Source organism: Homarus americanus, unplaced genomic scaffold, assembly GCF_018991925.1.
Source record: "Homarus americanus isolate GMGI-L3 unplaced genomic scaffold, GMGI_Hamer_2.0 scaffold47967, whole genome shotgun sequence".
NCBI classification, from domain to species: Eukaryota; Metazoa; Arthropoda; class Malacostraca; order Decapoda; family Nephropidae; genus Homarus; species Homarus americanus.
This window is the reverse complement of record NW_024731965.1, coordinates 2721212-2746652: the sequence shown is the minus strand read 5'-3', so window position 1 is coordinate 2746652 and position 25441 is coordinate 2721212. Positions and strand designations below refer to the sequence as shown.

The 25441-nt window shown below is 41.8% G+C and overlaps 1 protein-coding gene across 5 annotated transcripts in view; it reads right to left on the bottom strand.

Moving 5' to 3' along the window:
• Positions 1-25441, bottom strand: part of LOC121868137 (E3 ubiquitin-protein ligase UBR4-like) — a 74192-nt gene that overhangs the window by 15631 nt on the left and 33120 nt on the right. For 4 of the 5 annotated variants that reach the window (XM_042368444.1, XM_042368447.1, XM_042368448.1 and 1 more), the window contains exons 34-69: positions 25093-25338; positions 24247-24381; positions 23602-23719; positions 23148-23366; positions 22481-22681; positions 21110-21205; positions 20647-20772; positions 20311-20444; positions 19936-20093; positions 19077-19371; positions 16692-16900; positions 15909-16228; positions 15486-15716; positions 15278-15394; positions 14816-15162; positions 13425-13592; positions 12960-13118; positions 12508-12645; positions 11965-12139; positions 11442-11773; positions 10715-10900; positions 9750-9904; positions 9411-9549; positions 8820-8920; positions 7588-7840; positions 6710-6907; positions 6307-6481; positions 5879-6006; positions 5041-5147; positions 4340-4559; positions 3393-3548; positions 2970-3257; positions 2136-2347; positions 1717-1945; positions 1406-1519; positions 666-866 (exon numbers count right to left, since the gene is read on the bottom strand). In XM_042368444.1, coding sequence (XP_042224378.1) covers positions 666-866; positions 1406-1519; positions 1717-1945; positions 2136-2347; positions 2970-3257; positions 3393-3548; positions 4340-4559; positions 5041-5147; positions 5879-6006; positions 6307-6481; positions 6710-6907; positions 7588-7840; positions 8820-8920; positions 9411-9549; positions 9750-9904; positions 10715-10900; positions 11442-11773; positions 11965-12139; positions 12508-12645; positions 12960-13118; positions 13425-13592; positions 14816-15162; positions 15278-15394; positions 15486-15716; positions 15909-16228; positions 16692-16900; positions 19077-19371; positions 19936-20093; positions 20311-20444; positions 20647-20772; positions 21110-21205; positions 22481-22681; positions 23148-23366; positions 23602-23719; positions 24247-24381; positions 25093-25338 — 6786 coding nt within the window. The remainder of the gene's footprint in view (positions 1-665; positions 867-1405; positions 1520-1716; positions 1946-2135; positions 2348-2969; positions 3258-3392; positions 3549-4339; positions 4560-5040; positions 5148-5878; positions 6007-6306; positions 6482-6709; positions 6908-7587; positions 7841-8819; positions 8921-9410; positions 9550-9749; positions 9905-10714; positions 10901-11441; positions 11774-11964; positions 12140-12507; positions 12646-12959; positions 13119-13424; positions 13593-14815; positions 15163-15277; positions 15395-15485; positions 15717-15908; positions 16229-16691; positions 16901-19076; positions 19372-19935; positions 20094-20310; positions 20445-20646; positions 20773-21109; positions 21206-22480; positions 22682-23147; positions 23367-23601; positions 23720-24246; positions 24382-25092; positions 25339-25441) is intronic. The other variant, XM_042368445.1, reaches the window with a different exon arrangement.

Here is a 25441-nt window from a genome sequence, read left to right as displayed (position 1 = left end):
TCCTCCTATTACACCAAGTGGATGGACAGATAATCACAAGCCTAAGACAGAAACAGTTTAAAGATCCACAGGTGTCATAAGTCCAGTGAATAAAGATGAGAAATGTTGATTATGAAACTGATCAAGATGTTTATGACACAAGAGCTGCATCAATTTTCAAATCAATCATTAATGTTTTTTCTCTGGTTACCGAGTGGAAATGTTTTATATGGGCAGAGGTAATGCTTAATGCTTAATGCTGCCCAACCTACAAGAGCATAAAAAGCAACATATGTTAAAAGCTGTACAACAATCTGCCTGGTCCCACACACCCACCACGATCCTTAACAAACTTTACCAACAACAGATAAAGAAGGAATTAACCAGCAATAATAATCTCTGCAATCCATCGATGTTACTCCAGCTATACACAAATTGCCAGCCGTGGTCTGAAACAACCAAGTCTGTGGAAGTTTTCAAGAGTATGTGAACCAAGGCTGAACCTATTCCTACTTACTGACAACACATTTATCTTTGACAAATCTTGCCAGGGTTCTAGAATGCAGAGAAATACCTACTATGTCCCCCTAAGTAATGCAATGTAATGTTATGTAACGTAATAACACACACACACACACACACACACACACACACACACTTAATTGAACAAGGTCAACAGCATATACCTCCTTCTTGCGCTGAACTGAAGTACACAGGGACTCCATCATCTGGGCGGTGACCTGTCTGGCCATACGTGACGACGGGTTGAAGAGGACGCGGCGCAACCACGACGAGTCCTGCATCTTCAGGTCATACTGGTGACGTATGGTGCGAGCCAGCCACCGACACCCAAACTTCTCCAGTAGGTAGCGCTCATGAACTTCATCCTGGTGGTGGTCACACGGTGTAAGTAGTATTATTACTGAAGGAAGGATTGATTGACTGGGTATAATACACGGCATCACAGCCTGTGGTCAGTCATTGAAGTTACTAATAAGCTTTTCCGTAATATGTAGTGGAATTATGTCAATGTGCTGTATCACCAAACAGTGTCAGGGTAAGTGCACAAGAGTATATTATTTATAAAAAGAATTAAAGAAACTTGTTGGCTATCATTTCTAATAAAGAAGTGTGCTGTAATACAAAATATGGCAACATAAATATACTGTACTTAAACACAATAATACAGTAAAGGTAAACTGAATGAAGAAGTTATACGATTTGTAAATTCAGTAGATTTTGCACAAGTAGCTGCTCTTATTAAGTGTAGGACTCCTTAAATCTCTGAACATCAGGTACTGTACAGTGACATTCTCAAGGCCTCAGAATGTGGGCTGATCTTACTAACATGCAAGAAAACATCATCATTAAAACATTAGGAACCAACCCACTCCTGTGACTTACTGTACTGTACACGGTAACTCACCTTCTTCATTTTTGAGACAGCTGTTTCCTGGACCTTTCTTGCTGATCTTTTCTTCCAAGTCTCATATGAGTGGCCAGGATCACCTGCCAGCCATTTGCTTACATCCACACCAACCTTCAGGAAAAAAGAAAGGACAAATACTTAACTATACAGACAAGAGGTGGCACAAACACCAAATTTGTCCTTATATTTCTACAATATTTGACTCTCTATTTAGATGATAAGTGAAGAAAACAAGCAACACTAATATCGAACTTCACCAAAACCAACTTTATCAACTCTGAAGAAGAATGTTGTTGATAATACCGTACCTTAGAGCCTCCAAGGTAAGCCGACATCAAGTCCGTCGCCGTTGTACTGGAGGCCGCCGTAGCCGCTACAGAGCTGGTGGGAGTCTTGTCTCGACTCTTACGTGGAGGAGGAGGTGTGGGGGGCCTCATGACCCCTTGTAGGATGCGAAGACAAGGAAGAGTAATGTGTTCCATTACCGTGGGGGACGCGTTGGACCCTCCTGCCATCAAGAACAGCTGGACGACACACCTGACCACATCAAACAAACGAAAAATTATGAAGAAAAAACTAATGAGCCGGAATGTTTAAGGTGCCGTGTATACTAACTGATGACGCATCACTCGGTAATGTGTAACAAAGTAAAGACACAATAAGAAAATTCCAAGACTTATGTTCTGAGAATTTTACAAAAGTGTGAACCAAGTGAGAGACAAAATACCTAAGTCTATATTCCCAGCAGGAGTCTTCTTTCTGGGCCGAGGAAGCAAGAAGCCCCATCTCGTGTCTGACGGCAGCCGCGAGGTCGGGCGATGTCACATGCGAGCGCAGTGCCACGCTTATCTTGTCCATGATGAGGCGATTCAGTTCCTGAGTCGCTGACAGATCATCCTTGGTCAGCAGACAGAGCAGCTGACGAACTTCACTGCGTACCTGAAGATCAAACACACGATAATTAGTAGTGTTGGTGTCCATAAAAATATATATATAGGCTTATTTTGGTCACTTAAATATTAATTTATGTCCCTTAAACATATTATCCCCTTAATTTCAATACACATCAACCATACACATCATCAATACATTTCAACCATACACATTAAACTTGTGACTCACAGTACACTCAATACTCTCACTTCTGTAGACTATCATAGGATCATTAAAAAAAAGCTAACAAGGATACATTTTATCACCTAACTGACCTCACATTTTAACTCTACAGCAGACTAACACTGGACCTCTACTAAGTTTTATCAATACATACACACATTAAGGTGACCCTATAGCTCCTCTTCAACAGACATCCTACATTTCCTCAACCTTTCGACTGCCTCTACCTTTCTCTCCTTCGTCGACTAGTGTGTTGTTTCTCTTCATAACTTTAGAGGCATTTCACCAGTTGTGTATCTACTTGTATGATGCATAACAGCCACGGCATCCTTCCAGGCTTTAGATGTTTTAATTAAATCATTATATTTCCCTTCAAGTTTCAGAGACTCGCTTGATAAATGTTTAAATATTTTACGAGAAATTCTAACCTTACAGTAGTTATTACCTGAACGGTGCCCCTCCGAAGATTGTATTCCAGAAGATCATTGATGAGTCCGTGCTGACAGAGTGATGCCCTCAGAGCGGCGTTGGTGGCCAGGGCACGGAGGAGGGTAATGCAGTGTTCGGTCGCCGACGCCGCACACCCGTAACAGCGACCGGCGGCCACCGCTCCCTCCTCGGGGTTGGCGTGAACAATTCCACTCCGTCCTAAAGGTGACACCACGGGCTTCTTTCCTCCTTCCTTCTGAGAGCGATCAAAGTTGACTAACTCTCGGCGGGATGCTTGCACTCGCTGGGGGAGAGGAATTCAAAATGTTTACAGTACTATTTTAAAGATATCTTTTGTAAAACAGTTAATATTCTGTACTGTATATAAAAATGTTGCAAATAAGAAAAAAGTGTTACCTTGTTATTATTATTTACTTACCTGGATAACTTTAGAGAGATCATCAAAGGAGTTCTTACAGTCACCACAGTACTTTTGAGCCAGCTGTTGGATGGCCCGGTTCACCTGAGTGCCCCCTGAGCTTCCTTCATCCCCACTCCTGGCAGCACCCTGTTCACTGATGCGCACCAGTAAAAGCTGCACAGGGTCGGGAAAAATCATTGTTTTGTAGTTATCTATAATGACTAAAAATAAATAAATAAATCATCTACATATACAGATAATTAATCCATAGGCTCTAAATAATTCATCAAACTCAGACTTACTTTCTGTACCTCTCTCTCTCTCACACACACTCATTCAGTACCCTCCTAGATCACTCACTCTATATCATACATTCCCTCAAACATGATAACATTATGCTCATATATAAATGCTGCATTTTAGGGGCAAAATCGGTTATTTTGCAAAATTACCAGCATGCATACTGGTAATTTGGCAAAATACCTTCCAAACAGGCTAACCAAAGTTAAAAAATAAGAACATGACCACTTAACTGTGTATCAATCTACACCAGCCAACCTAACCTAACCTAACCTCTCACTTAAGGTTAGGTTAGTTTAGGTTGTCTAAGTTATTTTGCAAAAACAACAACATAAACACTGCCACATTTATGTCATCTTTCTTTTCACCACATACTAACACAGATCAAGGCACAAGCCATATATTTCATCTGTCACCTGTATTTTCATGTTACTTTATAAACCCAAATGCTCAAATATTTTTCATATTTTACTCTCGTTCATAAATGACAATTACAGTAGTATTCACACTCGATTTTCTTTTCTTCAACCTCCCATTTTTAACACTGTATAATTGTCCTCATCTGGATGGAGTAATATTCAGACAAAATTACATAATGTATAATACTAAATGATGTATTCCTCTCTTAAGAGCCAAGAAAATATTTAAAAGACAACAACCTGTACCTCTAAGGTTGGTTTATAAGCCTGAAGTTGCTTGTAGGATCTATCTGCCTTCTCAAGCAAGGTGTTAATATTGAGAACTGCTTTCTTGCGGTCATCCTCGTTCTCAATGGGATCGACGGCACAGCAAGGTCGGCACTGTAGGGTGTAGTCAAACTTGGCATACTTGCAGTAGCCACAAGCGTTGCACAGGAAAGGATCTTTTTCGTCATAGTTTATGGCCCTGATACAAAGAATTAGTACCATTAGTCACAACATTAACTAACAATCTTATCTTACATTATGTGGGAGATCTTAGCCAGGAATAAACTCTAGGGCCTGAACTATGTCAGGTAATATGAGGCACTTCAGCTAACAAGATAACAGACAAAGTGGCTTCAGTTGTGTTAATTATACTTATTCCAGGATGATTAAACATTAACTGCATTTACTGGAGTTTTATACTATTATTGCTATTCTACTTCTGGCCCAGAGCACCTCATACCATATACTAGGGGGGGGGGGACTACTTGTACTTGATCCTAGTGTGGAGGCTAAGGTCCTGAATTTTGAGTGTCATATCAAACTCTACTATAATACACCATTTAATTGCTACAGACAGTTAATAATTTATACACAAAAAAGGCAATATTTCCTTTAAACTATGACATTATCCTCTATAGATGCCAGTGATTTTATTATAAAGAGATGAGAGAGAGACTCACCTGCACTTGTGGCACTGGTACACATTCTCCCCACAGTTGGCACACACACCAGGGGAGGCGGGAACAGCTGCTGAACACCGGGGACACTGAAGGGTCTCTGTCGATGCCTGCAGAAAATTTTATTCATTGTATAGAGACAAGTGAAGGATAATACTTACAATACACCATCAATCTTTACAGTACCTACCTACCTACCTACCTACCTACCTACCTACCCTTCCCTCCCTCCCTCCCTCCCTCCATACTAATGTACCTGACTTCTTCATATTGAGGTCAAAACATTACATCAAGAGGTCCAAGATTAAAGCTGCCAACATCTTCCTTTGACGCAACAATGGAACATCACATTGGGGTTAAGTACTACTGTACATGTATATTATGTAATAGGAAAATAAGTGCAGCAGTTACACTTCCTAGTAGATCGTGTACACCCCCGTTAAACCTCTCACCATTATCTAACATAACTCTTATTACACTCTACAATCTCTAAATGATTTTTGCCAAGTTTCATAAACTTTTGTAGAAAACTGTAGAATCTCTCGGGAAGTGAACAATTGTAGCATTTTTCAACACACACTAAGCAGCTAGTGTTGGATGGATGGCCAGACAGGACAAACTCCCTTCACCTATGGCCAGAGGATCATATATTAAGGCTGACTTAAGATGGATAGGGAGAGGGACATGAAATATGTTAACAAAAGAACATTAAAAAACCTTTACATTGGAATCTGGATTGTCTGATCAAGCATAATATAGCAGTAGTGAATAAAGAAATACGGTAACTCGTTACCTAACTTTGTAATCAATACATTTTACACAACCAAGGTAAAAGACTGACCTGGAGATTCTCATAGAAGTCAGTGTACTCAAACATAAGGTTGCAGGCAATGATGGGGAGAGGGAAGTCAATCTTAACCTCAATTTGTCCAGCAGATAAGGTCACCTTCTTGGCACGATGCCACATGGCTGAAATATTCAAACACGTATATTATTATTAAGTTGTTACAAGGATTCATACATTAATCTGAGGCACCAAATGATACATACATTAAGTGTGGTGCTCACTGATCTTCTCTAAACACTGGTTATTCCCACATACTCTTGTTAATAAGATCCCGTCAGCCTATTACCAAGATGGAATGATGTGCCATGGTATATATAAAGTTTGTGAGTGTGACAAAACTGTGACCACACCACTGAGATGATCATGACAGTACAGTCCTACAATAAACTAAATATTCTACATCAAGGTGCAGAGGAACTCACCCGGCTTGTTCTTCAGCTCCACAACAGCTTGTACCGAGCGATTGTTGTAGAAGACATTAAGGGTGCGGACCATTTTAGTGCGTTTAAGATCGGCTATTCTCAGGGTCAATCGGCTGATCATGTGACTTCCGACTAGTTTGACCAGCTGAGTTGTTGTGGTGAAGCGAGAATCAACCTGTCATTTACAAAGTTCATTAGGAATATGTTGATCTCAAGTCACGATGGTAAAGCACAAGTTTTCTCACAGAGGGGAACACCAACTGCTCTACTGGACACAGGAAGGCGAGTGTGTATCCAGGTACAATGAATACCGGCCAAAAGATAATACATTAGGGAGGTCATTACACAAATTTAACAAGCAAATAGCTCCCAGACCCCAGATAAAACCCGGTACAGTACAGACCTTTACAGTAGAGAGCTTGACGCTAGTGAAGGGGACCTCAGGGTTGTTGCACACAAGGCAAGGTTCAGACTCCAGGTAGTAACCGTCAAACTCCACCAGAGAGGCCAGGGAGTTATACAGGTTGGCATTAGGGTGGTTGGCCAGGAGCTGTGACTGTGTACGCAGGACTGTTACAGCGCGGTTAATGTACTCCATCACCTTCAGGGACGACATGTAATAAAACGTTTCATTATTGAAGCCTTTAAAAATTTCTTCATAAATAAAGTTATAATATAAAAAAAAATGACCTATGTGTTTGTTGAAGGTTTGTTCCTTAACTCTATAGAAGATGTAAAGAATAATATCTCTTAACTTTCCTTTAATTACAAATACCAACAGGACTTGAATAAAAAACAAATTAACATTCACCCAACTGTAGCTTTTGTTTAGATGAAGCAGACCAATGTTTTACTAAGGGTCAGGGCAGATAAACAGGGTTACTTCACTCCGTCACTACATTATCTCAACTAGTGATGTGTTATATATGACATGCAATACTGTACTCTGTTTCTTCACCCTGCTTGACTCAGACCAGTACTTGAAGAGACAACTTGACAAGCACTAGGCAGACCAATATAATGTTCTCCATTTTATGATAATATGAGGAATTTTGGGGGGGGGGAACTCAGGTACTGTAGTGTCGACATGCCATACAAACTCCTCCAAACAAAATCCTTCAATTATTTCCAAAGGGTAACTTGTATTATTAACTATTGAAGAAGTAATTACAGGTACAAACATTTTATGAAGTTAAGAAGCCACAATAAAATACACTGTTTTTGGATGATGATAAGAACAATAGATTAAGATAACAAGACCCACAACAACAAAACTCTCACCTTCTTCTCACAGTGTTGGGTCTTAAGAGAGAAGTAACCCAACAGGTCTACAAACTGTGCTGCCTTGCGACCATAGGCAGGAAGGTGAGGCCACAGTGACCACATGAGGGTGAGCAGGGTGTCTTGGTCCCTGGGAGGAGAGTGTCGGTACAGCGCCAGGACCAGGGAGTGAGCTTGCCACCGCACACCCGTTGAGTTAGACTCCAGGAGGAATGTCCGCACGAACTGACTGATGCGGTTTCGGTCCAAATATCTGAAAAAAGAAAAAAATAAGTTTAATAATATGTGTGAGGCCCGTAGATGAAACATGTACATATAACCTTACTAATGAAGTCCTATTAAATCAAGTTGGAATTTAACCTTTAACCAGTGGCTAAGGTCTCCCTACTCCGGCCGCCTATGTACAAAGAACATTAAATATCCACTGATGATAGCTGCCTTCCCTACACCTAACTCACACTCATTGATGGCTGCCTTCCCTACACCTAACTCACACTCATTGATGGCTGCCTTCCCTACACCTAACTCACACTCATTGATGGCTGCCTTCCCTACACCTAACTCACACTCATTGATGGCTGCCTTCCCTACACCTAACTCACACTCATTGATGGCTGCCTTCCCTACACCTAACTCACACTCATTGATGGCTGCCTTCCCTACACCTAACTCACACTCATTGATGGCTGCCTTCCCTACACCTAACTCACACTCATTGATGGCTGCCATATTACACGACTAATATCCCCAAATTGAATAATGTACTATATTTGAATTTCACTTATATTTAGATAAGAAATATAAATCCTTCTTCTATATGAACAAAGTCTGGGTAAAGGCAGTTGATACTGTGTCTAAAGTTGTCCCACCAAACTGACCTACACAGTTTATAATGTCATCTTATCCTCAATCAACAATGAAGAACTCCCACTTAATACTGTATATAAAAATCTTATCACTAACTTTACCTACTCATCCCATCACCTTAATATTGTTATACAGACACTGCAGTTACTCTGTCTAAAGGTGTGTTATGAATGGAACAACACAACAGTGAGTTAAGATGAAATGACTTTGATTCACTTACAGCCAGATACTCTTCTTTCAAAAGGTGTTACACGGTATTAATGAACTACAAAATAGCTCGCCTAACCTAACCTAACCTTACCTTACCTAACCTAACCTAACCTAACCCGATTCACTTAAGACATGCAGGACCATCCCTCCCTCACCTGTTAATCTGAGCCACAAGAGCCGCACAGTGAGCTTCTTCGCCTCTCGTCTCTCCCTCGCTGTCTTCACTCGAGGCTCTCTTTGTGCTGCTGCCTGACCCCTGAAACACACACCATTATACAGTAATTATAATAAATGAAATTCAATGCTCTGGTTAAAATAATTGGATGCTGAAAGTGGATACCTTTGACCCCTTTACTATGGGGACGCCACCTTTAATGTGAGTAATGTTAAGTGATTTTATTCAGCTTAGAGAGGAGCTGACGCCAATAATCCTTCATGCATCCTCTACTCTGTCTCTTCCCTTTAATTAATGCTCTCAAGGTCTAATTAATCCTCTCAAGGTCTAAATAATGCTCTCAAGGTCTAATAAATGCTCTCAAAACCTAATGAATTCTCTCATCATCATCATCCTATAACTATATTGTTAATTTATATATTTTCCACCTTGTTAGACACTAAACACTGCTCCCATATTTATATAACTTTTATCAAATATCAAGTCAAGTCCATCTGCCTCTCTGTCTGCCTCTCAAGTAAACATGTTTGACTGCCGGACAATACTGTAAAATTATTCAAGTTCTACTTACCTTGGAACTCTCTGAATTCTTGGATGTTGGACATAACGCTGCCTGTAGGAGTTGGAGGACTGTGGGAGCGACTCCTTCCTCCAGCAGGCAGGACACCTCCATCAGGAAGCCCAGGACACTCTCATCCTTCATACAGTATCTGACATAAGATATCAGGTTAGGTTAGGTTAGTCACTGAACAATACAAAAAATATCCCTCAATGTCATGGAAAAAAACATACTGTGCTCTTTGTTTAAACTCTAAAACCTGGCAATACCAAGAAAATGGTTAAGAAATTTATTATGGTATATACAGTAGCAGTAATGTGTTAAACATCAATTAGATCACATGATACTCACTTCTGCCAGTTGGGTGTGCGGGAGGAGGCAATGTCCACACACGACTTGAGGTGTTCGATCAGCTGGATGAGGGAGTCGTATGGAAGGCTTATGGGAGTCATAGAGGCTCCACCTGAGAAACTAAAGCCTCCTTGTGCACACAACACCTTCACATCCTGCAACACAAACATCACCACTTAACTTACTGTATGTCACACATTATTATCAATAAAGAAGTACAGTACAGTACTGTATTCCAATATGGCATTTCTCAAGTCCCTAAATAAACAAAAATTCACAAAGTATAAAGTTTACTGCCAACAATCAGATACATAAAGACAATGTACCAAGTGTTCTGGAAACCAATTCAAGGAAATCCATTCTGAGAAGATCGATGGTGTAAATCTTTCCCATCATCTCTCTTCCAATCTATATGGGGTGGTAGACATACATTATATCCCACAAGAAACTAAATTGAAACTCACCAATCAAAGAGTGATAAAGCCATGTCCCTGTATGAATAAACACCAGAAAATTGAAGTTTATAATTAAACCTACAAGAACACGTCACCATTCACCTAACTGATCACTAGACTTACTTTCTTAAATCATTCCTAACTATTCACTCTAACCTAAACCTTAAACACAATATTATTTCTTCATTTGGTCATATACTTTAAGACAAAATTTGACCACAATAAACAGGGTCTACACTGCGGGAATCTTCATGGTCTAATACGCTATAATACCTGTAATATAACAACACTTGAACACATTAATCATAAACTCAACATCTACCCTACAGCTGCTACGGTACATCCTCGTCACAAACCAAGTATTATGGGTTCTACGTCATTATATTCCCTCGTGGTTCTTGTTATATCAGACCCATTCATCTTCATTAATTCTTCCTGTTTTAGTCCAGTTATCTCTCTAAACAATAATGACCTTAATCCTGTGAGCCATTACATCCTAACAGCACCAACCTTTATGTGGTAGTCGAGGGCGTGCATGTCCCTCATCTGGCGGTATTTGTCCTTGTGGCCGCAGATAAAGAGCAGCAGTTTCCTCACTTGCCGCCGCACAACTGGAGTCTGTTGGGTCATCATGTACTCACAGAGGTAGTGCGACCACGCTGGTTCAAACTGACCTCCTTCCCCAAGTTTCTTCATCTGTTAAAAGAATCATTTGTTCATAAGTGATTTATTTACCTTTCCAACACTCGATGTGAAGAGCAAGTGTAATAAATGAGAACATACAGTAATGGAATAGAGAAGCACCACTGAGATATTCTGCAGTGAACAACACCACAAAACATCCCATGTGTAAAAGTTATTAGACAGAACCAAGCACCAGTAAATGTTATTGGTCAGATATCTCACAACAGGGTTTTATAGTTGAGAAGAAGTGACAGACTGGCAATCCTGGTACTGAACTAGACTCATGAGGACCCCCATAACTGACAGCTCAACATTTGTGCTTGGAACAACTGGAGTACCATGAGTAGTCACAGTATAAAGCTATGGATATCAATACGAAGACAAATTCATGCCTACATAATTGTAAATAATGAATCAAAGACCAGAGTCTAGTCATTCCTTAACACAAACAGGAGAAACAACTATTATGAAAACCATAAAATACATCAGATTTGGTCTCACAAAACACTAAGGTATTGTTAAACTGTGGGAAAAAGAAACTGGCATCATTTACCTGGTATGGTAACCTCAGGACCATTTCAGTCAGTAAGTGAGGGAACGCTGCGAACACATCATGGGCGTGACCCTTCACATACTGTCGCAGGAAGAATGGAGACATGTCGGGCGGTAAGGTCAGGGGACGAGGCTTCAGCAGCCCAGAACCAATCACCGTCCCGCTCTGCTCCTTAGACGATGCCCTCCAGTAGTCCAGCAAAGCCTTCAGGATGGCCAGACAATGGTCCATAGCTCCCGAGCGCACGAGGCAGCTTGCTGTTGCCTGAGGAATCACACTGGAGCTGTCACTACTTGGTCGAGCCCCTGACTTGCTCCTGGACATCATCACACCTGAGGAAAAAAGATCAAACATTACATCACAAATTGTCTTCTTAAGCCAATAAAACAAATAAAAGAATCAAAACAATACATTAATAAACATTTCCAGCAGACAAACATATTCCATATTGGGAACAACTAGAGGGAAATGTGGTGAACCAGAGCAAAACCCAACAGTGAACAACAATATAAGATCAACTTACTGAGCAGTCTCATCACAACCAGCTGGACCTCCTTGCTGGCTGTGCGCTCTGACACAGTTGTCACATCAATGCTACTCATGTTCAGTTGGGTCACCAGAGCCGTGAGGACAGCATCCAGGCTTGCCCTGTCACGGGTGTCATTGCCATCGAGGTCAGAGGTCAGCATCAGTAAGACCTTAGAGACAAAACCAATACAGTAAATAGATGGAATATTTTAAAGGAACATGAGTGTTTATGACTCAATAACTTGGATAAATACCTGACAATAAGGATCATACATAATGATAGAGGACTTCACACAGCTACTCCTTAAGCTTATTTGGTTTACAAAACTTCATAGAATTACTGACCTACAGACTGTATGGCTTGACAAGCTCCAGAGACATTAATTAGTCACAATCAAAGTTGTGTACATTGCTGTGGCAGAAAATCACTCGGACATTATAAACACGGATGATTCCCGACAATCTGCAAGGCTTCGTGACCTTTCATATAATGACTCGCTAACTCCTACAAAGGTGACTACAAATTTCCATTATTTACCTGGAAGAACGGTATTGTTGTGACCCCTCCGACAGATGTAAGTGAAGGAACACGATGAATGAGAGCGTCAAGAAGTGCCAAGCGAAGGGTGTGCAGGCCAACACCTCCCTCAGGAGGTTCCTCTTCTACTAATTCTCCCTACAATTGGAAAAAAACACACTTTAAGCATTCACAAAGTGACTACTATTCAGTTAACCATTTTTAATAAATGCCTCAATACTTTCAAATGTACTTTATGATACTGTATCCTGATAATAGAGAGTGTCTCAGTAAAATGTTTACAGATTTGTGGAGTGAGTGTGAATGTTTGTATTACAACAATAACATTGTCCTCAGTTGTTGATGTGTGAGGTCTCCCACAAGTAAGGACATTGTTGTTGTTGTGATACAAACATTCAAATGATTTCTACAAGAATCTGAAAGGCAGTGTGCAAAAACAGTAAATATATGACCTGTAGCGTGGCAGGTAGAGCCGCTGCTCCTTCACGAAGACCTGCCGATCCTGGTTCATGTCCGGTGTCTCCATACGCTGAGCTGCGACCCGACACGTTGTGTTCACCTCCCAAACTCTCCACCACAGAGCCTCCAGACTCACTCCCAGCACTTCCAGCCTAATAAGTAAAAAATATTTAGTAGAAATTCTTTACAAACATGAAGGAGATTGTATTCCAAATTTCCATTAATTTAATTTCTTCTATCATATTACACTTTCATAAAGACTAAGTTAATAAGTTAATTATTTCACTAAGTAGCTTCAGGTACACACACTCCAAAAGTATCTTTATGGAGGAGTTTGATGAACACCACGACTCCTGTTGTCTCGATAAAGTTGTCAAAATCCTTCGTCCAATGTGTCACATTGTCTGGCACAATATCGTACAGAAAGTGAATGACCATCATCCATGTACAGTACTCACATGTTCAGCAGGCGAGGCCCTCAAGTTAGAACCATCAGTGGCGGCCGTTGAACCATCACCATCGTCATCGTCGGAGCCGTTAGCGGAGGCCGTGGTGTCGGAGTAGTGGCCGTTCTCCTGCCCGTCGCCTCCCTCAACGTCTACACCCTCGGGTTCGTCTCCACCGTCCTGTCGGCCGTGGTTGCTCCGTTATACAGTATTGGTAAGTATAGACCAAGATAAAGATGTCTTTTTTATATTTCCTGTCAACTGTATAAACTATATGTTGTACGTATCTTAAATGTCTTTACATACAGTATATCAGTAATGTATGTTAACAAGAATTAGATTTTTACTGATAACTTCACCTCATTTTTTGGAAGACTATCAAAACGCCTGATGCATAACAGGTATAAATTATGATACTATGTTACCTGAGAGGAGCCTAATGCACTGGGCCTTAACCGAGTCACAGACGACAAAATGTGTCTTTAGTACGACTGATTATAATGAGGGTCTGCCGCTAACGGTTGACAGTCTACTAGTGGTTGCTTGAGATACTGTGTACACTAAGTCATATTCACACACACACTTGAATAACTGCCATCTCTATACTTCCATCAGAGTACAGTGCTATCATTACGTTACATCACACACACACAGACGCAAAAACCGTTTACAATTGGAATACGAAGGTGGAATAAACAATATTTATATAACCTGGACCTAGAATTGACTGAGGTCTATGTGTTGGGAGAATTACTGGACAAGGCTGGTGTATGAAGGAGAAGTCTGGGAGTTACTGTCTGATCTATACAATACAGACCCTGGCCTGGTGTAGCGAGTGTGGTGTCGGGAGGAAAACGTCAGTCCACAGCCACATCCTCCAGACCAACTTGTTCCAATTTACCTCAAGTCAATTACAACTGCACTGTACATATGTATGATGGCATGCTTGCATCAACGACTGGCTCACCCATACAGGTTATGCGTGTCTCTACTGGTCATACATATAAAGTTACAGGAAGCATGTAAAGACAACCTCCACTGGCTGCAAGGCTTGGATGTAAAGATTTGTGGGCACAGGAAGGTGAGGAAACAAAACATTAGGTGTTGAAGCAGATACAGTACAGTATAGTTCACACAAATAAACAGACTTTGGTAACAACAAACATTAATGACTACAAAAATGAGTTATTTAAAGACAACAGATAAGAATGCCACAACTGATAAGGTTAAACAAAATAACTGACAAAGTGTGACTAAGTTTACTCCTACACTGCTGAAATAACTTAATCACTAAGCTTCACAGTCAACACACACACACTTCATGGATTCCCACATTTTATAGTTCAGCCATCCATGGAAGCCAGACTTAAGGAAACATAAGCAGAGATTCTTGAGCATCTAACCTGCTGTACCTCTTGTGCATTAGCTTGGGCATTGCCTCCTTGCATCCCTCCTGAAGCTAATACTTGCAGACTGTGTAACACCTGACCGCTTAGTCCTTGGAGGCGGTGCAGCCCGGGCAGCCCACCGACCAGACCTTGTAAGCCCGGGTGCAGGTTTCCTAGATCGGCCGGGGCCTGGCCTTGTTCTTCGTGTAGCGAGAGGGCAATGGCTAGCTCCATCATGGCATCATCGTCATCAGCAGGAAGGTCCAGCATGCCTCCCATCAATGCTCCTCTCAACCCCAGGCCGCCACCACCACCTCCTCCTCCTAACACTCCTAGAGCCTCCAGACCATCGCCTCCACCACCTTTGAAGATACAAGTGATCATTCCTTTATGTGTCATTGGAAAAACAAATCATTAACATTTACCAACTATATGATTCATGACAGTGCTATAATGGTTGTATTTCGCTTAACTCACCCGCTTCGGCAATTGGATCGGCAGCCTCGGCTCCTTCAAACGGCGGTTCAACCAGGGCGGCTCCCGATGGCTCCTGTGGGGTTGCTGTGGGTTTTTCTGTGTCATCCACACCAACACCTGTAGGGAAATATTAACCTTTGCTCTAAACCATTTCACATATGTTGTCATCACGTAAAGCTCAGTTAATACACAGCCTCACAATACACACCCGGCGTGGAGCAGCGAGGAGGACTGGGAATGAAGACCTTGCGTCTCTTGTGGCGGGGCCTTAAGACTCGGATCAAAGCTTGTTTTGCACCGAAGCTGACGGACGTATCGGTACACAGGAGTAATTCAGTGTAGAGACGCACGGCAAGAGGAACGGCCGAGAGTGAGCAGACAGTGTAGGCATGGATGATCTCCACTACCGCCTGTACTGTGGCCTCAACGTGAGTCAGTCCTGAAAATGGTAAACAACTCTACAATGATGCAGGAACTCCAAGGGGCTAAACTGATTACCAATAATCACAAAAATACAGAGATCTTGAAATCAGTTTCCTCTACACTAAGTTTTATCACACACACACGACTCTCATATACAGGACTCTATTGTACAAGAGCAGTAGGAGTCACTAAAGGTTGTAACACTGACCAGGTTGACACATTGGTGTGAGGAAGAGGTTGGTTGGCTTTGCACTGTGCAGACCCCAGAAGACACTCATCAGCTGGGCCAAGAAATGATTGTCGTCGCTGCCGATGTCGTTGCCGTTGCTGTCGCCGCCCTCGAGCGTCGCCTCCGAGTCGGAAGTCGTGTCGGAGGCCTTGCTTAACGTGGAGTCTCCGTCGCTCTTCTTGGAGAGGGAAGTATCTCCCTCCGTCTTAAGACTCGGTGAGGATGATGGAGCCTCTATTTTCTTACTATCATCTTCAGGTGGAATGAGTGTAATGTCTGATGATACTTTCTCTGTGTATCTGTAGTAAGCAAAATATAAAACCTTAATACACAACATACAAACAAACAAACACAAACACACACGCACACACAAACACACACACACAGACACACCCACACACACACACACACACACACACACACTAATTGTAATATACAAAATACTCTATTTCCTAAAACAGAGACTGAAGGAAGAAGTTAAGAAACGGTGTCTTATTACTTGTGGCAAAAAGCAGTACTGTACTATATACAACTTATAGTTCACATGAAGATTAGGCACCCCAGCATATTACACCCGATGATTCAACACCTTGACACTAACATCAGGGTGTTTAAACCTAAGGTAAGTTAAGTTACTCTTCAGGTGGTCAAGACACTAAAATACAACACACAGGAAACTTAAAAAACTGAGTTAATGTAGAAGGTGACAAGTCAGACATACAGTAGTTACTCTACTCATAATCTGGTTAAGCGTGTTCTTACTTGACTAGGTTGTGAGGTCTGGCCACGGCCACATTTCTGGCAGTGACAACAAGGCGGTGGTAAGTCTCACAGTCCAGCTGCTGGGGTTCTGTCACGAGGCGGAGGTTACCGAGGGCCTGCAGGACGCTCAACAGCTGGGCACCGTCCTTGTGGTTGTGGTAGGCCACCCGACTCTGGTGGAGCGATGCCAGCAGAGTCCGGGTGTGGTGCTACAACACGACACAAAACAACCATTAAAAACACAACCCAGTGTTTCAAGAATTATATTAATGAGTCTTATAAATCTCAATTTCATAATATAATCCATGAAATCCTTTGAGGTACATACAGTATAAGAGAAACTCCTAGTGAGGACAATGTTTTACTATGATGAAGACAGACCAGAGGGAAGAAACTAAACACCAAGAACTATCCCAGTAGACATAAACGGCCCTGCCAGACACAACACCTCAACCATCAAACATTATCACTTACATTTACTCACTATAAGTTTATATCTTACACTTACCATAAATCTTTGGTGGAACTAAAAAAAAATTACACAAGTCACAATCTTCTACACGTTAAAATGTCCCCCACAACATGGTCACTGACCGAATACTTTAACTTGAATTATTAATCAAGGACAAACATGAAGAGCTCCTCCAAGGGTGACGTAGCTGCTTCTCAAGAGGTTTGTTCAGTAAATAAAGCCCCTATAACTATGGACGCATTAAAAGAATATGGAAGTAAAGGAGACACAATCACACGTTGGGAATTTTACTCTTGATGTCTGTTGCGATCTTTCAGTCTTCCAGTAAGGTCGAAGGGGAGCACTAAGTTTAGAGGTGAAGTTTATAATAGTAAAGTACAGTTAAGTCCTCACTTAATGTCGAGGTTACGTTCCTGAAAAAGCGACGTTATACGAACTACGTTAAGATGATCAATTTTCTCCATAAGAAATAGATATAATTAAGGAGTTACGTTCCCCAGCCTCTCGTTGACCCATGAAATACATTACATATACAGAAATTCAATGGCATTTTTATAGGAAATAGTGTACGTAGATATAAATAAACTAAATAATTTTGCATTGTACTCGCTGATAATATGTGGTGGGTAGTGGAGCGGAGGAGGGCGGGAGAGGAGGAGGAGGAAGGTGGCGAGTTACCGAGACCCAGCGGGTGGCTCCTCCTCCCGACTTAAAACCTCCATTTTCGTAGCAAGGGACTGGCTTGGCGTCGCCTGGAGACGCTGTGATGTTCCACTAGTGAGGGGTAGCGCGCCGAGCCGAGAGCGTAGCGCGGCCAGATGAGAGAGGGCGATGCGCAGTAAAAAGTAGTCCGTGACGAAGCAAAAACAACGTTAAATTGAGTCGTCGGGAAGTTAAACGAATTATTGGTAACTAATGAGTAGTGACGAAAAAACATTAGGAGGGGAAACATTATACGAGGACTTACTGTACAATATACTGTACTGCATAATCTTCAAGGTTGCCTCTAAAATTAAAGTTTCTATGTAAATAAACATTGCGGTAGTGATCATGTAACAATGCCATGTTTTGGGGAGTAAAGCAAGTCATGGTTAAGAGGAAATACTGGAAAATTCAGCTTCGACAAAGATTACCCGCCATAACACAGTAGACGAGTGTCCCCGCCTGAGGCACGAGCCAATCACAGTGGCCTGTGGGTGTGATGTCACGGGCCTAACTGTGCTGATTGGCTGTAAGTTGAATTCATGCCCCAGCAAGACGGGCACTCGGTTTCCAAACCCAGAGTCTGTGTTGGAGTTTTGTGTAGAGGTGTGGGACATCTGTGGTGGCGTCATGGCAGGTATTTGGGTGTACAGTATTATATTTGGTAAATCCTTAACTTCCCATTTGTTGTGAGATACATGGTCCCCGTTTAACTAGCTAGGAGCAAAGGTTTATTGTTTTGAAGTGGAATTGTGAAACCCTAATAGAACGTATTCAATAAATGCAGCAACCATTAACGAGTCCTAATTCAACCCTCCCTTATTGAGAAAGGTTTTGTTATAAGTGTCATGGTGGTAGGCAGTGATATAGTGAGTCCTGAGCAACAACACACATATCCCCTTGTGTCTCAGTTATCACAGGTTACCCCTATTCCCCAGTTATCATCAAATCTGCCCTTGCTCCTCCTCCCCCCCCTCTCACACCCTCCTTCCTCCCGCCTCACTTCCATCTCACGAGTAAACAGAGAATGAAAGGAAGAAAATAAAGAAGAAACAAAGAATTAAGAACTAAAAAAGGTAATATAAAAGGTATTATTACAAGTGCTCGGCCCCAAACTATGAATTTCTGACCGCGGAATGAAAAAAGTAATAAAGGTAGAGCACCCACGAATTATCACGATTCGACCGTATAGTTCAACCGTGTCGACTCACTTGCACTGTCGACGGTAGAGGTAGATTGAGAAGCCTGGTAGCCAAGTCCAGCGCTCCGGCCCGGGCTACAATCTTCTCTGCTGGCGTGGCGACGAAGCAACCATCGAGAGTTTCTAGCGCGGCAGAGACGAGGCGGTCGATGGCGGTGAGAGGCAAGGGAGTCGAGGACGTGCCCCCAGTGGCTGTCGACTCGCTGCCACTCCCGGCTGGCCCACTGGCTCCTGTACCAGTGACCGTTGCCGAGAAGTCCTCGGGCTCCTCTGGCCAACCAAAGTCTTCCTTGGTCTTCCCATAACTGAAGAGTAAGTTATATACACATGACATTAGACAACATTAATCATATACAGGTGAAAAAAAAGACTAATAACCACAAGTGAAAGGCTGATAAGGTAGCAGAAATATATAATACTTCTCAGACTAACTCTTGGTACTGTAGTGTATTAAGTCTTCACAAACCTGACTCCAAAAACCTGATTATTAAACTAATTGATACAAAGTTACTGACAAATGTACTAGATGTGAAGAACAAATTGAATGTCTGAAAACCTCTCAACAAACAATGACATCTGTGGGGACAAGTCATGAAGAATATATTACCGTGTCCGATGAAATAGCAAAACTAACCGAGTAATTTTAAACGAGAAAAAAGTAATTCTATAAATCGCAATGAATATACGAGTCATTCTTCCACAAACACAACTATAAAACACACTCGGTCAAATAATAAACATGAACTTCAACCTTCTAATGAATGAAAAATAAAATCCAACTAAGCTTTATATAGAGTACAACACGTCATATCTTGGCAACCATCACTGTGAGGTGCGGGCGGTCAGCACAGACAGTTAACATCACTCACATCTTGACAAAGTCGACCATGGCAACATTTGATGGGTCGGCTGAAGGTCCAAAAGTAATGACGATGCGTTTATCTGCCTGTAGAGACTCCTCCCGCGTCAGAGGAATGTCGAACCAACGACTCCGTGTGGCAGCTATCGACACACTGCGTCCAAAGATCTACAGAGAGAAAGGAGTTAATGTGATTCCTGGAAATTTATATCTAGTCTATGGATCAGCATGCGACAGTGGGTGGTGGTAGTGGTGGAGTAAGGTAGGAGTGGTGGAGTGAGAGAGAGACTGCTTGATACAACAAAGGTCTTCTATTCTATAAGACTTGTACGTTACCACTATGAGGGATAAACAATATTTAACCCAAGTTACAGCCGACACTCACCTCCAGATAAGCCGGCACTCTCTGGGTATCAACGGCACCCACAGCTACTCTAAGGGCGCAGATAACGATGGTAGTGTCGTTGTTGGTCACCTCCAGCTGAAAACCTCCTGGCTTGGTGGATGCTATGTACATACCTGGTGTATAAGTGACACATTTAACAAACCTCTTCATTAATCAGAATTATTCTATTCACACATTTTACGTTAAATAATTTAATACGTAATTTCAACAATAAATAATGCTAGATAACTCTCAGGTAAGACTCAATAACAGAAATTCTATAAGAGCCACATCATTACTTTTATTTCTATGACAAACCCTCAAGTGTAAGCCTACCCTGACTGTTGAGTCTATTCTTCAGCTGCTGTACGTTATAGACCTGCAAGAGATCATTTCCTCCATACTCGATGTCATTCATCACCGAACAGTGCTCGAAGAAGTCCACAGGGAAGACGACTGAGCCTGTAAAACAATATCATCATCATGAGATAATTACCACAACACTGCCTGGGTTTTTTTCATCGTATATCATCGTATCATTCGCCAGTCAGCCTTCGCCGTGATAGGACCTCTCTCCAGACCCTTCACCGCCAAAGCCAGCCAGCCTCTGCCTCATACTGTTAACGACAGGAATGTAAACGACCACCTCACTAACCATCACTAGACACCACACGCTGCCATTTAAACGCAGAAGACGCCTTTATGAACGACTCCGTGTAATTATGCAAGTTATGGACAGACAATGACGCACACAACAGAGAAAGTTGAAGCAGATTAACAATAACACGAGCAAACTTACCCGACGGTCGGCCAAGTTTGGGGGCCTTCTTCTTCCTAGAGGGACGAAGCGATGATATAGCGCTGACAACTTGCATTTGTGGTGACAGCCAGAAATCTGTTGGGTGAGATAATATTTTTAATACACACAACACAACACACACGAGTACACATACACGAGTACACACACAATACAAACATACACATCACAGTCAAAACTCCGCATGACCAATTCCTTCATTTTATTATTTTTTTTTTAATCCTAAATCCTATTACATTCCACCTAACCTAATCTAACCTAACCTAGAATTTTCATTACCATATCCTCTTTTTTTCTTTTACATTCCTTAGTGACAGAAGGATTACATCACATTCTTTCTTGATTCAACTTTCAATTTTATTCCATTACACGCACGCACGCACGCACGCAAGCACGCACGCACGCGCACGCACATACACACACACACACACACACACACACACACACACACACACACACACACACACACACACACACACACACACACACACACACACACACACACACACACACACACACACACACACACACACACACACACACACACACACACACACACACACACACACACACACACACACACACACACACACACACACACACACACACACACACACACACACACACACACACACACACACACACACACACACACACACACACACACACACACACACACACACACACACACACACACACACACACACACACACACACACACACACACACACACACACACACACACACACACACACACACACACACACACACACACACACACACACACACACACACACACACACACACACACACACACACACACACACACACACACACACACACACACACACACACACACACACACACACACACACACACACACACACACACACACACACACACACACACACACACACACACACACACACACACACACACACACACACACACACACACACACACACACACACACACACACACACACACACACACACACACACACACACACACACACACACACACACACACACACACACACACACACACACACACACACACACACACACACACACACACACACACACACACACACACACACACACACACACACACACACACACACACACACACACACACACACACACACACACACACACACACACACACACCAGTATATCATAAATGTCCTTAATTTCAGCCGAGTGAATGACAGAGTTTACAATGAAGTGACTTACAAAGGTGGGGGATATTTATAGGGAGAGACAGATATGACAATTTATAACGAAGAAATTTACAGAGCCAAGGAGTTATGTACAAAAAGAAGCGCACGTGACCAACATCAACACGACGAACCTGCAGTCTGTGGGTTGGCATTGTATATCCGGAGAGAACCGTCTTCACACAGGAGGATAAGAGTGGTCTTGGCCTCGTGGTTGGGTGACCAGGAGTGCCGCAGTGCCACCAGGTCCGTCATCTTGCTCTTGGCGGGCAGAACGCGGATCTCCTGAACGAGGATGTGGTCAGGCTTCACCATGAGGATCACGGGGTTGTTGCCTTCGAGGAAATAATATAATTAGTTGGAACGTTACCTGAACAACCTGCAAGAGGACGGATAACTAATGAGAGGACTGTTAGCTATGAGAAGACAGTTAGCCAATGAGAGGACACTTAGCCAATCAGAATACATTAATACCACTACACACTGTACACACATAATGGCTCCAATCACCAATCCCCGGTGGGTCTTGCAAACATTAACAGTGTTCAACTACTGTACTGTATCATCCACCATCGGACCCAATGAGTGAATTAGTTGTGTGAGAAGAAAACAACAATAACGGTAGAGAGAGAGAGAGAGAGGAAGGAAAGAGGGTGATAATAGTGTTTAAAGTGTGCAGGTTGTAAGTTATTGTAAGGAGAGAAAGAAAGAGAAGAGAGTCAGAAGAAAGAAGAGTAAGAAAAAAGAGAAAATGAAAGAAAGGAGAGGAAAAAATACAATAAAGAGTGAGGATAAACTTACTAGACTGGGTAAGACAAGTGATGAGTCCAGGATGGCCGGTGACTTCCCCCCACTGACACAACGGCTGGGGGGCCATCTTGCTCCCACTACCACCACTGCTACTGCTGCTACTGCTGCTGCTACTACTGCTGCTGCTGCTACTACTACTGCTACCTCCTCCTGAACCATTACCTCCTTTAACACTCACACCAAACAATTTCTCCACCTTTTCATTCTCATCTGTGAATAATAAGGTACCAATATTTAGTCATCAATATTCACATGATTTAATTAACTCTAATCCTTAACTGCATGAGGTGGATAAAATATATTTACTTACAGAAAACAAATGAAAGTAAGAATGTGAATGACACCATAAGCGGTAAATTACACCCAAAAGATCAACAACAACCATCACATGTGTGTTTAGCCGAGACGAACAGGCTACAAGAGAATAACACCACGAGACTCTTACTTATGGAGACAAGAGGGGCGATGAAGCTCTTCCCGTGGGTGTAGCTGAAGCAGAGCACCTGTAGTGTGTGGGAGTAGTACACAGACACACCGCCACCACCTATCTGACCATTACAGTCCTGGGTGTGGGAAACAAACATTAATATTCGGGTTCTTGGGTTTATTTACATGGTAAGAACTATGACTCACAAGATAAGAACTATTCCTGGATTTCATTGGGCCCGAGATCTCATTTGCTATTCACATAAGATGAGGCATATAATTACTCTACCTTTAACATTGATAGCTAATAATTTGGACCATTTCTTTAGTACTTTTCATAACATAACATCATTTCCCACTACTGTATGAAAATATTCTTAGATACTTTTTTCATTTTCAAAACTTTAATTACAGTAATAGCAATACTTGTAGAAGTCAAATTTACCATAAAAATGAAAAAGATAATAATAATAGTAATAATAATAATAACAATAATAATAATAATAACAAAACAGATAAGTAATATGATATATATTCTATATAGGTATCATCAACCCCTTCAGTATGGGGATGTCACTTTTAATATTTCAATTGGCCAACACCAGAGGATTTTATTCAGCACAGTGAGACCACCATACACAAGGGGTTAATATTTAGCACTAACCTTGAGGTCTTGATGCTGAACCTGTAGTACATTTGTGACGTAGAATGGACCGTGTTGGGCAGAACTCTCCTCGCTCAGCACCTGGGTGTAGATGTAACCTGACGATGCCATGGCCACCAGGAAACAACCATCGTCCTATGGGGAGAACATTTTCACATCACATTCATTAAATAAACCTTCCTATTGATCCTGCTCTTAAATCCTGTTTCATCTGGAGTTCAATAATGGTGTCACAAAGTACACACTATAAGAGAGCAAGGTTTAATACACGCACACACAGTTCACTTTGCCGAGGACTTGTTGCAAGAAAGACAAATCAGCGTACGACAATACATATACTGTACAGGTGTTCCTCCTCCTATGAACACAAACCTTCAGTGATTAAAACAAACCTGTCTGTCTGTAGGTATAATTGACTCTTTATACATCAACATACAGTCAACGGCTGGTAAGATTTACTGTTATGTATTTATCATTGGGGTGAAGCTGTACTGTACATATTTTATTTCATTTTATTTTTTTTTTACAATATTTCCGGTATCTACAAGAGTCTAGCTGGACATACAAACAAGTGTCAGGAACCTAACCCATTGGTAAGTAGAGGAACACCTGTACAGTAAATCTTATGCAATAAATAAGCCATTTTATAAAGTTAAAAAAAAGTTATATATATATGTTCAATATTTTTATGCCCATGACTCACTTGGTATATTCACACTTTCATTCCCTTCCTTGTTACATGTTGGGCGACTGGAACCAAGACACACCCACCCACCCGTCATCGGTTTAAAGTTCTAGGATATATAAGATAAACGACAATAATATCAGAGACAAACAATGTTATACCTGAGCACACACAAAGCAAGCATCCTTGATCTTGCCAGAAGGAAGGAGGAAGAAGTACTGAGGAGAGAGCGAGTCAGCACTAAGATCATATATTTTGACAAACTCGGCAGTGACGAGTGCCAGCTGGGTCTGCTGGCCGGGCAACCACACGGCTCTGATGATGTAGTTTCCAGACTCTAGCTGGGGGTGCAGTACCAGGTGGTCCGATACACTCCCCGCACTTGCAAAGGTCAGAACGTGGCAGTCCTGTGTTTAAACAGAGTCAACATTGAATAAAAAAGTCAAATATAAATTTATTATCCTAAAAAAAAATAAATATAACAAAAAATAAAAAAATATGCACTCAAAA